This window comes from Cebidichthys violaceus, unplaced genomic scaffold, assembly GCF_023349555.1.
Source record: "Cebidichthys violaceus isolate CVI_PGR_0920_01 unplaced genomic scaffold, fCebVio1.0.p SCAF_5, whole genome shotgun sequence".
NCBI lineage: Eukaryota > Metazoa > Chordata > Actinopteri > Perciformes > Stichaeidae > Cebidichthys > Cebidichthys violaceus.
In genome coordinates this window covers 12,973,588-12,987,971 of record NW_027176705.1, presented here as the reverse complement: position 1 = coordinate 12,987,971, position 14,384 = coordinate 12,973,588, and the positions used below count along the sequence as shown (strand labels likewise).

Genomic DNA, 14,384 nt, shown 5'->3' with positions numbered 1-14,384 from the left:
AGCAATGTGAGTATCAAATTCTGTGAGCAACTATGTCCCAACTAAGGCTTTCCACGCATTAGGGGGCACCAGGGTCCGTCGGACCTCTGGCACTGAAAGTACTTTGGCCCTGACAATAAATATATGTATGGGCAGGTAAACAACTAACACATTTCACTTGTCTACTGCACAGTGTATATGAAGAATTCTCAGAATTCTCAAATAAATCATAAGTTGATCAGTGTTTTTGTCAAATTGTTTATAACTTCGGGGCCAAACATCAACCCTAAATATAATAGAAAAAGTCTTTCAATGAGTCGTATTTCCTCTTTTCCTGTTTAGTCACAACTAACCTCCCTTGTTCCTCTCCTGTTAGTGACAGTGTGTCCCTGCAACGTTAGAGGGAACTGCAAAATGGCTACTAAGCAGTTGCAGGGCATGCCAACTATTCAGTCTGCAGTGGGAATTCTGCTTGGCACCTTTGCAGTCATCGGTAAGCAGAGAGAATGAGAATCAGTTTTACTGCCACTATAACATATCATAAATGTGTGTGCAGTAGTATGTGGTAGTCTCTGCAGGGCCATTGTACAATAACTGTGCAATGCTGTTGATTGTCTCAGTGTTTTTTTGTTTTTCAATTCCAGGGACTATTCTCATTGTTGTGTTTGTGAGACTCTCCTACCAGAACCCCAAACAGCCGAGCAAAACTAACCAGGAGCGAGTTCCCCTGAAGATTTCAATCTAACTAGAGCGATAGTACATTGTTTATCTTGCTCACTGCCTCAGCCAACTGGACCCATCTGACAATGTTGCTTTCAGGGCACTGAATTCATCAAGTGACTGTGAATTTCTGAAAATTTATGTATATTTCAGATCAAAGTTTAGTTGTACACTTACCTGAAAGCAAAATTACAAGATATTTTAGATTATTAGAATGTATGTTTCGTGCTTAGGCCTGTGCCTGGGACAGGAAGTTGGCTTATGTTGTAAGTTTTTTATTGCTGTAGACCTGTTATTTTGTTTCAAACCGGTGCCTTTTTACTACAACAGAGTAGTAGGATGATGGTTTAGAAAAACAATTGACTAATTGTGAGAATAAAGGCATAATATTACAGGAAAGCAAGTTGCTATATTTAGAGAATCAAGTTGTATTTTTTGTGAAAAAAAGTCATGACATTTTGAGTTTAAAAACAGAATGAGTAGGATTTCTCAGTTGTGGTTTGTAAACACAACATTCAAAGTTGGCCCCTCCTCCTCAACGAGGGTTACAGTGCTCGCCAGCGAGTGAAAGCCAACTCCAGATTCACACTCGTTTTGGCACAAGCTTTGTCTTCTATTTATGCGTTATTTGGCACTGTGTCCGTCATTTGTATTACTTTCCTCTTGGATGCATGCTTACAATCTGGCACCTGGTTGCTACATTTTTATAAAGGTTGAAGCCCAAACACAACAAAATAAGAAAATACAGGCAGAGGGCAGGATCTCTGCAGACATAAACACAGCCACACACTTCCAGTTGGTCATAAGTGATGATTGCCACATATTATTTGAGTTTGAATGAATCAGTACATTGTTTTTCAGGAAAATCCTACTCATTCTGTTTTTAAAGTCATAATTCGAAATGTGTGATATTTCTATTTTTAAGTTCAAGTGAAATTAAATATTTTCACTTTATTCTCAAAATCACTATTTCTTTAACCTTGGTCCAAATACAAATACATAATTTACACTCCATGTTTCTGTTATTCTTATTTGTGAAACACATCTGGTCAGTGAAATATGATGGTATCTCCTTGATCCCTTTGGTTACAAAAATATTATTGTAAAACCATAAATCACAAGAAATACACCTGAAAATGCTGAGATGTGATTTAATCGAATTTAACACATACATGCAGAATTTAAACATGTTGAAAGCACCTTAACTGCATAATTTCATTTAACTTCTTATCTTCATATCTATTCTTCTGTTCTTATCATTGCATCCAAGTATACTGTAACTGTATATAAGCTGTGCTGTAGCAATGCATCAGTGCAATGTAGCAATGGATCCACTCATTCACTTCATCTTTTTCTACCCGCTAGCTTCCACAATAAAAAACAAAACATTTTGAATCTTATGAGACAGCCTGAAATCGTCCTGTGTTTGTAACTGCATTAGCGTTCCAGTCTCTGTGATTAAGGCTTTATAATTGCTGACCCAGACAACCTCACAGGCAGGCAAAGCTATATTCAGACCAAAGTGTTGCTATAAATACGACCCAGCAGTGTCCAATGAACTAATCCCCTCTCATTCACAATGGACAAAGCTGTACAAATTGAATAGATGCTACATACTCATCCATTAGCCTGCAGTGACAAAAGTTTAGTTAATTTTAAATAATTGCTCATCCGCGACAAAATGTTCCTCTCACAGACAAGAGAACAATGTTGCAGTTGTTCTCTTTTGCAGTGCCTTAAAATTAATCAAGGTAGCTCTTAGTGCTTTGTTATAGTTTGTTTTCAGTTTCAGTTTGAAAGTCCTCTCCTCTTGTGTCTTGTCTTGTTTTATTTCCTGTCTTTGTCTTTGTTACCTGTCTGTTTTCCTCCACACCTGTGTTCCATTCGTTAATTAGTTCCTTGTGTGTTTAGTTTGTGTGTTTTCTTGGTCTCAGTGTCAGGTTGTCAGAGTCCGACCCAGTAAGCAACGTTCTTGTTTGCAGTTCTCCCAGTGCTTTGTGCTCCTATAGTTTATGCTCTGCTGCCAGTCATTTGCATTTCCCTGTTTTCCTGCCTGCTACCCACTAGCTGTTGCTTGACTGCCATTATCTACCTACGTCTGGACTTCCAGCTTGTAAACCATATTCTTTAATAAATCGCCAAAATCATCCTGCGGCCTCCCCTTCTGTCTACATTCGGTCCAGTTCCTGTTGCTCTCAGTTAACGACTACAACAAATGTGAACTCTGACACTGACTGCAATTTAATCCTAATCCCCCCTAAAAGCAATAGAGCCATTATTCACAGCATACATTGTGACACCGTAGGAAAAGCACAGGTAATACTGATGACATTAACGATGGCTCTGTTGTATTCAAGTGTCCCATTAAGACATGACAGTGTGACAGTCAACCTGAAGAATACCAGGACCCTAACACTGAAGAAGCTTAGTCAAACTCAGCCATCATTCATTTTATTATTTACACATGTGCTTGTCCTACTGTGACATATCAAGGTACAGTATTCCATAAAAAAGGCCTATTAACCCAAACTATATTAATGTTATGATATTTGCCATCACCTATAAAAATGTAAATGTACACATTGTCCTGTAGCGTCAGCAATAAATGATCCAAAATAGCTTCCTCCTTACTCATCAGTATGATCCAATGTTCAGGAATCTTTTTTTATTATAGTAAAGAATTACAGAATTGAATAGATGATTACGCACACAGCAGCAGGCCTCATCTGTATGAAGGTTACCAGCTGCATCTTTTTTTTTATCTCCCAGGTTTGTAGAGTGTTGTGGAGTAAACTAGCCATATAACCAGATTTGTAGCTGCTTATAGTCTGTTTATAATTTTGCAGAAATGAGGTGCCAAATCTAAAAATAACCACATTTACATGTTCACTGTCACAAATACATGTGTGTCAAGGCTAGATGCTCACTCAACTGGACATTTTAATGTGCAGTGACTCGCCAAATATACAGACAATGCTGATGATAGCCTACGCAACCACTGCCCATTTATATTACGCTATTTATATCTCCGGCTAGCTGTTCCAATCAAAGCAACACAGCTCCAAGTAACAGAAAAGCACACTGAGGATGACGCAGAGGGAGATGAGAGAGCAGAAGGGAAGGGATTAGCTTGTGACATGGGGTCAAGCGTTACGTTTGGAAGCTAATGAACCTCCAACTTTAACCTTGATATGTTCCAACAGATCCTCCAAGGACAGAGATAGTTCAGATGACCGACTTGGGGTGCAGGGCCATAGAGAGCCACGGGGGCGAGATTCCAATCACTCCAAGTAGCTTTGGAAATGAGAGATAATTCACCAGATATAGTCTGACGCTCAGGGACAGGAGCAGTGAAGCAGTGGACGGTTTTCCCCAAGCGACTGGCCGGTTTTCCATTGCTCGGTTACCGGCACAGACAAGTATTTTTCCTAATCCCTCCTCCCTCTTTACTGAGTTTCCCCACGGCTTCGGCTATTTTTAGCTTGTTTGAAGATCGTGTAGTTTCACTTTGGCTCCAAACTTGATAGTTTTCCCATTTGCCGCTGTCAGAGGCTTGCTTTGTATCAGGACTGCTGCAGGACATTTTATTATAAATATGACACTTATAGGGACGGTCACACATGCGGGAGTGCAGACGAGTGACCAACGCCGGTGGGGCGACATTAGCGTTGAAAGTTCACCAAATTTTAACTCCTTATGAATGTGAAGATGCAGATTTGCTTCTCCACCGGAAGTAAATGTTTTTTCGCCCCTTCACTTGCAGATGGGCTCACATGGACTCCAACTGACTGCTAAATATTCATAGCTGCTGGATATGAAAATTGCCAATTGTTTGCCAACAAGTTAGCTTCCAAAGTTTACAGCTTTTTTTTCAAGCATGTGGGAAAAATGTATTTGCTTTCACGTCAAGAGTTGATTTATACCACTCTTCCGTCGGCATGGTAAATATGAAGCTAACGCCAGCAGCGAGTTAGCTTAGCACCAAGATTGGAAAGAAGGGGAAACAGCTAGCCCGTTGTTTCCAAATGGGGGAAAAGCCATGCCCCATACCAGCACCTCTAATTCTCCCTAATTAACACGTTATGTCTTGTTTGGTTGATAATTGTTTAATGCTCATGGTTTTTTGCGCCGTGCAATTTTTTGGGGCCGGGAGCAGAAACTTCAGTTTATGGATCTTAATGCTAAGCTAACCAGCTGCTGGCTCCAGCTTCATATTTAATGTGCAGACATGAGAGTGGTATTGATCTTCGCATCAGACTCTTGGCAAGAAGGCAAAAAAGCATAATTACTAAGCTGTAGAACTGTTGCTGCAACATAAAGACACCACCAGAAACATACTTATTATATTTTCATTAGTTGGATTTTTCATCCCATAAGTGGATCACATTGTTTTGTTTTGAGTCAACAAAAAACACTCTACAGCTCCTGCTGCCAAATCACTGCTAAGATACGGTAGAAATGTTAATACCATGAAAGGACTTTACCATCCATAATCACCTGGTATACTTTAAAAGTGACAATTTGATTGTTAACATCAGCCCAGCAAAGCCCCCACTATCAATGCTTAAAAGCTGCAACAACGTAACCCCTATGTTCATCAGGCAGAGGGCAGCTGCAGGTTAAATATCAAAAAGCATTAGAAACTGTCCCGGTCTGACGCATATTTAATCAGGTTGAGCATCTCTTTCTCAAAATCCAATTTGTATTTGTCGCGATACAAATCTACTCTGACTGAGGACAACGTCTCTGTGAGAGACCTGTTCACTGTTTGTCAGAGAGTGATTTGTCGTATGTTCATACATTACAGAGGTACAAAGATTAAATATAGATTCATATACAGTGCTCATTGGAATTTTGATTGCAACATCTTTGATCACAATTCATTTGGAGGCAATCAACTTTTTATCATCTCATTTAGTACCACTGATTGCGTTATGAGCATACACGTTTTCATTTGAATAACTGTGGAATAAAAACTCCCACCGGCGTTGACAGAGGAGCACTTAGGACGTCTGCTTCCTGTTAATATTTTACTAAAATCTTAAAAGGTTAATATCATGGACATTCCCCCTTTGAAATGACCTCAAGAAATGCTGCAATAAATTACCCGCAGTGTCTCTAAACTTGCTCTAAGTTGTTCCAGCATCTCCTGCTCTTTCAGTAAATTATGTTTGGCTGTAATTACTGGCATTTGAGAAAGTACCGGGGCTGTTAGGGCTTTCCATTTGTTCCATAAACTGATTCACTGATGGCGCTGCAAAATATTGACACAAGTCAGGCATGCGTTGTGTTGCATCATTGTGACTGATGTGCTCCAGCTGTCCACTTTTACGGTAACATTATTTTAATTAAGAGTCAATCTGGCAGAAACTTTGAGATTCACTCAACATGCTTTTCATAGCAAAGGGAATCATGAATGAAAATACTGTGCAGTCCAGTCTTCCTTCATCTTTAAAATAAGGTTGTCACAGGAGACGCTATTAATCCTGTTTGCTAGAAGGACAAAGTATTTTTATTCAAGTACTGTGCTTAAGTACACATTTTAGGTGATTGTACTTGACGTGTACTTTTCATTTATAAATCTACTTGACTACAATTCAATGGGAAGTATTGTACGTTTTACTTTAAAGCATTTATTTGACATAGGAACCAGTTACAAAACATATATGACTTTTATAAAATATGATGCATCGTTATAGATTAAACTATCTAACAGTATATGTGATAGTTACCTGCTAGTTACAAAGTAATGCAACCAGTAATAATAATGATAATCCAATAAATATGATATATCATTTTCACACTCAAAGTGGGTGATTGAGGCATTTTATGAGGATTTATACTTTTGATACCTGAAGGACTTTTAGCTGTCTATTCTTATATACTTTTACCTAAGTAACATTTGCAATACAGGACGTTCACTCACAGTATTTTTATATTGTTTGTTTCCATTTTACAGACCTGGAGCCATGTATGAACACCAGATTTATTTTTCAGCGCACAGACGAAACGGACAGATATAGGGGACCGTCTTTATACAAAAGCAGATCCATAACTCATTTATATTCTCTTAGCATGTTAAACTCTTGCAAGATGATGTGCTCTATTATAACAATGTCCCTTGTAAAAATAATATTAATTATGTTTAGCATTACAACCACCAAATAAAGAGGGCAGCAGAATTGCTGGTTTGGACACATGAGAATTGAAATGTCTCGAGATAAAGCCTTTAAAAAACAAAGGGTCACAGTTCTGTCTCTTATTTTCTATAATTCGTTCAATGCAGTAATTTGATATCCTGAACAGGAAGACAGTTTAAACTGCTTGTCACATGAAATGGACATTTGACAGAGTATTTGCGTCATTTTTTTCTATTTATGGCATTTCAGGGACTGTAATCACTTTTACATTTCAGGCCATCAAGACAGGAAGCTGGAAATCAACAATTTTCAGAAGCAGCTGGAATATACGCACATGAAAGCAAACCAGACTCTGTCACACTGCACTGTGAAAATGCTGCTCTCGCCCTCTAATATGTGGGGTTTCAGAAGTGTTCAGTGGTAGATCAGCAGTACAGTCATCATTAGCAGAATTATTATTCATGCTTCATTACACTTCTTAGAATTTTTCATAAATTCATGAGGAATTAGGTGTTCACACAAACAGTTTATAAATGATTATTTTGTTAAGATGTATATTTAGATTATTCAGATTTGTTCTTACGCATTTCTTCTAAAATATGTAATGTAATAATTTCCTCCCCTCCCCTACATCTTTAACTATGGATATTATATTAATCGATTACTGAATAATAAACACAACATCAGCAATGTTAACTGTGGGACATCATCATAATCTCTAATCTGTGACTCTATGTTTATAAATATATCTGACTATTTGTCTACACTTTGAGTTTGACCATAATATGAATACAAAGGTGCTAATATTGGCAATATTCTATACTTTTATTATTCTTCTAAAAATGAGTCATCAATATACTGTAGTTTTTAGCAAACTTCTCTCAAGCAGGAGTAATAAAGGGGACTATTTTCAGCTCAGGATTTGGTGCTCCAGTGAGTATTTACAGCAATACTGAGATTCTGTGCATTGGCCCAAAATAATATGTATATAAAAAACTTTACGGATAGCGCCTTTCTAGTTTTCAGACCACTCAAAGCACACACACATTCATACACCGACTGCACAGCCTCTCAGTTTGGAATACAGTCACATCAACTGGAGGATCAAACCAACGATTTTACGATTAATGGATGAGCCGCTCTCCCTCCTGAGCCACAGCCGCCCATAAAGTACCCATAAAGCAGCTCCCTCAAGTAGACTCCGGCTACTCAGGTCATACTGGTTAGTTGGATCAATTAGTTTTTTGTTTTATACATTTCATGTGGTTTGGTGTCAATAAGAAAAATATAACATATCACCAGACTTGTCCTTTAATTATTTCATTACAACTCAATTCATCAAACAGAACAAAGGCCTCCTGTATGATTATTGTTTTAATATATTCCACACAGCACTCTTGAAAAAGCCATGTGAAAGTGATGGAGGCACGGAACAGTTAAAGAGTCTGACATGAAAAGGAAACAAAGGATGTGAACATTTGCTTTCTTATCGTCATCCCCCCCTCCCCTTGATTTTATTACCCAGCAACCCGTTTCTATGGTAACATAAAAGGCCGTTGTGTATCTTTTCACTTAGGTATAATTCCACTTCCACATATTTCAATGTCACTTGTTGCTGAATATTCAACTACATGCATGAGGAATACTCCATCGCTAATTAAAAAAAACAATCCTGTCAGTATGTTCTGGAGCTTTCTAGCCGACCACATGATCTTCATCAGCAGATGGAGTTTTTTTCCCAGCTGACATAGAATTGTAGTATTGTAGATGTTCAAATTTTCATTTTCTTCCAAGCTCTTGTCGTCCATGTTGTCTGTTCATTTTTTACATTGGAAACCGAGTCCCGCCTCAAGCTCCATTTAGTCCATTTCATTTTAACGTTTAGGAGGAAATGGTCATCATCATATTAAAAGACTTGTAATAAAGAGGAAAGCCACCACAGATCATCCACACACCTACATCTCCTGATAGTGACATTAGCAGAAACTGCTAACTAGCATCAAAACAACTACATCAAAACATTTTCCAATCACTCATCCCACACACATCATCTACCAGCTCTGACACATCTCCATCTTGGAACAAGCATTTGCATGATTATGCCCCTCAGACTCAACACAGATACAATGCCATGTTCAATAGGAGATTATAAATAGAAACAATGACCGGCGTTTTACTGCATGGGTTAAAATAATCATTTCACGGAGACGCTGAAAGAGCAACAGGCACTCGTACATTAAGACATGCCGCCCCCACATTTGGAAGCTCCGAGGCTTTTAGTGTAACAATGCTGTGGTCTTGTGAAGAGAGTAACAAACCAACGCACACAGACAAAAGAAACACACACACACACACACACACACACAGTCCACCTACACCGTCTCTGTTCACTCTGAATGTGGCCTCGGCCATCAGTCATGAACTAAAGCTTGAGTGGGATGAGACCTTGCTGTCCTTGTGTGGGCAAACTCTGCTCTGAAATATTCTCGCCAAAACACATGAGAGAGGGGTTAGGAGGAGAGAGGAAGAAGAGGAAAGGTTGAGGAGGAGCAGTGACAAACACAGTCTTCCTCAGAGTTTCCTTTAATGTGAGGTGCACAGAGCTGACGGATCCCAGATCCCAAAAGAGTTTTAGCAGTTTTAAGCATTGCTGTTTTGATATACTGTCACTCTATGCTGTGTCTCCATATACAGTGTGTTTAAAGGTGCACCTTAATGATGTGTTTGCTCAGCATGTTTGGGGGTAGATATCTTAGTTCTAACTTAGCATTTATTCTCCTATCTGAATGTAAAACATTTTGAAGAGCTAGCACCACAATTACATTGCATTATACTCTTTATTATTTTAATGAAATGACATTTGACAGTCTCTATTGAACATCAGGATGTTGCCATAAGCTAACATCTCTGACAGGTTGTCTAGGTCACAACTCTAAAAGCAAGCTGCAAAGCTGTCACACCTTTACACAGGCTTAGTGTGGGGTTTTTATTACAATTACATATGTGTTACTTTGTGGCATTGAGTTGTACATTTTAATAGATTTTATAACTTGCCCAGTGTATTTTGCTGCCTTTCGTCCACTGCAGTCGTTGTTCGTCATATTTTTCACACAGGTAATTCAAGCCTATCCCAGCATGCATTGGGTGAGGGGAGAGATACACCAACACCAGGAAACAATAAAGGCACTGAACTGACAAAAAATAAGGAAATTTAACCAGTGAGCCAGACCAAAGTCACATTTCCTGCAAATACATCCAATCTTTAATCTGCACACATTTGAGTCAGAAGAACTGAAATAAAATAAATGACTCATCTAACTACCTTGTTTATCGTTTGGAATATATTTGTTCCATTCACTTAAACTGCAAAACATGATCCTTTGTTCTCGCCCTAGATTCATCTGTATGTCATCGTTGTCTGTATTGATCCTGTATTCATTCATTCCTCTTTTCATGTCTTATTTTGTGATAGAAAAGCTTTCTGATAATGCTGTCTGCTTTTATGAACTCCTGAATAAGACGTTATCCCCATGACTGATTGAGACTCTCATTGGAAGACCTGGGAATGAGTTTGTATGAAATGAATAAAAGAGACAAGCAAGACGGTGACATTAGTGAAAGAAAGCCACAGTTATGGGTCCTTCTATTTTTGCAGCCATCATCTAACAATAGTTCTTGTCAGGTGACATAAAGCTAATCATCATTTCACAATAGTGGACATGCTTATCTGTCATCAGATGAAAGCTCCATAAACACTAAGTGGATGGAAAGAATCTGAGGGCAAGAATCATCAAGCCGTTAACTCAGCAGCTGTTAGGCGGTTTGTTTCTGTAAGGGATGCAGGCTGACCGGCACTGTAGGCCCACTGATTACCGTTTTTACTCCACGGTGCTTTCCAACATCGGGCCGTGGGCTCGGCACACATGTGACCTATTGAACGGTGACTGGAAAGCTTTGCAAGTGGCGCTGTCAACACCAGGACATAAATAAAGCTAAAGATAGGGTGATGTGGCTTCAGCCCAGGTTTCTGGTCAGCCAAAGGCTTTTTATAGAAACACTCTGATTTATAAAAGGCTAACAGGGACTATTTTTGACCCAGTGGACTTGGGGATAGGGATCTTGGAAACTTGTGACGCTTCTGGGTGCATGACTGACCCCTTTGACTTGAATGTGTCGGCGGTGGTTGGTTGTGGGAGTTGTAGCAGATAGCAGATGCGGGATGGATCAAACCTGCCAAAGGTCTGTGATGTTTTTGGAGACAATCCAGAGAGACAGACAGAGAGATGATCACATGGGTCTATCCCAGTCAGACCCATTCATTTGTCAGATCACTCTTTAATTAGCCTGTCTGGGCAGGAAATTTAAATAAAGCTTTGGACACGTTCACTCAAACTGCTTCACTTGAATTGAAATTAAATCAATTACTTGTTCTGAAGTTCACGGACCAAATACATTCACATTCAAACTTCATTCATCTTTACCATCTATTATATTTCACTAGAAATATATAAGCTCATTTTCTACTTTCAGAAATTTGGTACGCACATTCATGTTCCCCTCAGGATGACTTGTAATATTGATCCCTTAACTTTTTTCTCTAGCACCACAATTAGGTCGAAATTTCAATTGGCCAAATTCTTTGGTTTATGATACATGCAAAAAACATTGACAATTCCATCAGCCTCAGCTGTGCTGATGTGTTCAACGCTAATTAACAAATGTTAACATGCTAAAAAGTAAAACTGATATGATGGATCTGGTAAATGTTACCTGTGAAACATTAGCGTGTTAGCATTGTCACTGTGAGCGTGTTAACATGCAAACATTTAGCTCAAAGCATCACTGTGCGTAAGTCAGCCTCACAGGATTAGTCTTGTAAGGTCACACTTATGAAAACATGCTGTCTAATGATCAACAGTCATTCCAAATAAATGGTCGGCGGTGGCGTTGTAATGAAGTTTATATGATGTGTCAGCTCGATGGTACACCATTTAAAAAACAACAACAATGGTGCCAAAAAGGATGGCTTTAAAATGTATCATGTCAATACTCAGTACTGGAAACGGTTTGCCAAGCAACAGGCTAGCTAACCAATTTCAACTCATGTATATCTGTGACCATTTATATCAACTCTCATCAACCTGGATGTAAATATCTGATTCTTAAGTCTACTGCAGTAAGTCTTATGTATCTATTCAGCAAGCCAAATGTGTCTGACACTGATATTAAACAGAGGTGTATGAAATAAACAGGGGTTGACTGAGCCGTGATGCAGCGCTGACTGTGTGTGTTGTCATAGACACCCTGTGCAAACAGTGAGATCTTGGATTGACTCATTGGGCTTTAAGGGTCACCGTGTAAAGTCAGACGAGTTCCCTGAAGACCGTGTAGGTGTCTGTTGCCTACTCGGAATATGTCATGACTTAATGCTGGGTAAGCCCACACTGTGAAGATCAGGTGTCAGGGTGTGACTGTCATACCTCACAAACTGAGTGTCAGCGTCTCAGTCAACATTTACAGTATAGGCATGTAACAGATAAGGCCAAAAACCAAATACCAAGGCCAGAGGGAGCGAACAGATTTTATCTGAAATATAGTCCATAGATCAAAGCCTTTATGGTATATGAGTTGACGGCCAAGTATAGAATTACAGATCACGACCCCTCTCCCATGGCCGAGAGGCTCTGTTTTCTTTAATTATCATAACAGACCACCAACAGAGTGCCCAAGAGAAGGAACCTCATCTCTTCTCCTCTGCTGTGATTTATAATCCACTCCGTGAACCAAGGCCACTGCCTGACACCCTTAATGGTATTTGGTGTATATACACGACTCATAAAAGGTGTATATAGTTTTTACAGTTGAACCTGAAAACCCCGACCATGAACCTGGGTGAAGGCAAAACATCAGCATCCAGGATAGACAGGTGTGTGTGTGTGTGTGTCTGTGAGTGTGTATGGATAGAATAAGTTGAACATCACAGGCCTGTTCACTGAAAAATAGATAACCTGCTGCTAAATAAAGCTCCCTAATGAATACAGAAACACACGTGTCACCAGAGAGGTGTTTAGGGGGAAAAAGGGTCAGATATTTTTGTAGTATGGTTTTATTTTCTGACAGGGTGATGGCGATGGATCACCGGCTCGTAGACAAGTAGGGGAGATATGAGCTGGCCAACAATTGTGTTGTGCTACATGTGCTGTTTGTATCCATGGCAACTGCACCATTGGTTTTGTTCCCTGATTGTCTCTGTCCTTGACAATATTGGAAAACTTGAAAGTAGTAGAGAGTCTGGTTTTCAGCTTTACTGCTGAAACAGAAGAAGTGACTGAGTCTGTGAGGACTGTGGCGTCATACAAACTGTGAGAGTAAAAGGTTAGATACAGTAGTCTGGTCCACATGAAGCAGTGACTGTGGTATTAGTGGAACACGTGGTTAAGCCTTTTCAGCTTCATGACTGTCAAAAAAATCAAATCAGAATTTACCGTCACTTAAAGGGACTCTACAGCATTTTGATATTACCCCGTCACAAAGTTAGGGGTCAACACACAGCAGCAAAGGGCAAGCTTTTTTACTTACTTACTTACTTAATGTGAGCTGAGCTCTAAAACACTGGATCCTACACTTCCCATAATGCAAATCACTAGTATTTTATGTTAATCTCCTCCTGTCCTGTAAATGCCTTCATCTTTCAAACTTCATGCCCTCAGCTGTGGTGGAATGTAACATTAATTGAAGTAGTGCTCCTAAACAAGTTTTAGGTATTTGTACTGAAAGCACCAGCGAATAAAGTCAATCTGAATCTCAATCCAGTAATTTATATCTATCTATCTATCGTCATTTAAACAAACACATTGATCATCCAGTCATTCTCTCATAAACTTAATTCGTCTGTCTGACCAGCATCTTTTTCTGCTGCTCATTCGTCCTGCAGGTTTGTATTTCATAGTTGCTCAGATGTTGCTGTGTCTGGGAAAAATCACTACAACAAGCAAGTAGATATCCTGATGCTAAAAATACGTGTGACTGACTCTATTTCTGAGGCCTGACTGTGATATTATATTACATGGCACATCGATTGTGGCTGAGGATGATGTGCCCGTTCAGGTATTCTCAGTCTCCATAAAGCTCACTGATGCTATTTTGGAAGGATTATTTGAAAATACTGTATGTGTTGAATATACTTCACTCACACCCACTTTCATTCTTTATTCATTAACCTGAAACTGTTTTTTTTTCCACAGCCATCAGCAATAAGATGGAAATGAAACCAGACGGTGTAATGCAACCTCTTGATTCAAACAATACTTACATAGTGGCATGAAGGACGGACAAAGGCAAGGTCAAGTGTTACTGATAGCAAATAATATGCTGTCTCTTTGGATGTAAGATATGTGTTACTGCTGTAGTCAGCCATTTTCTATGAAACACTTGAAGCCATTTCCGTGCATCCAAGATGCCTGTGGTTTATTTTTACTTCTTTAAATTAAATCCTTGTGTCTGGTAAACGACAGACCAGAGTTCTCGCTGCTTGTGGTACAACAG

The 14,384-nt window shown here is 39.2% G+C and overlaps 1 protein-coding gene across 2 annotated transcripts in view; it reads left to right on the top strand.

Annotated features, from left to right (window-relative positions):
- Positions 1–2,099, top strand: part of cdh16 (cadherin 16, KSP-cadherin) — a 28,426-nt gene extending 26,327 nt beyond the window's left edge. For both annotated transcript variants that reach the window (XM_068730207.1, XM_068730208.1), the window contains 2 exons: positions 356–472; positions 624–2,099. In XM_068730207.1, coding sequence (XP_068586308.1) covers positions 356–472; positions 624–724 — 218 coding nt within the window. In that variant the 3' untranslated portion in view covers positions 725–2,099. The remainder of the gene's footprint in view (positions 1–355; positions 473–623) is intronic.
- The last annotated feature ends 12,285 nt before the right edge of the window (positions 2,100–14,384 follow it).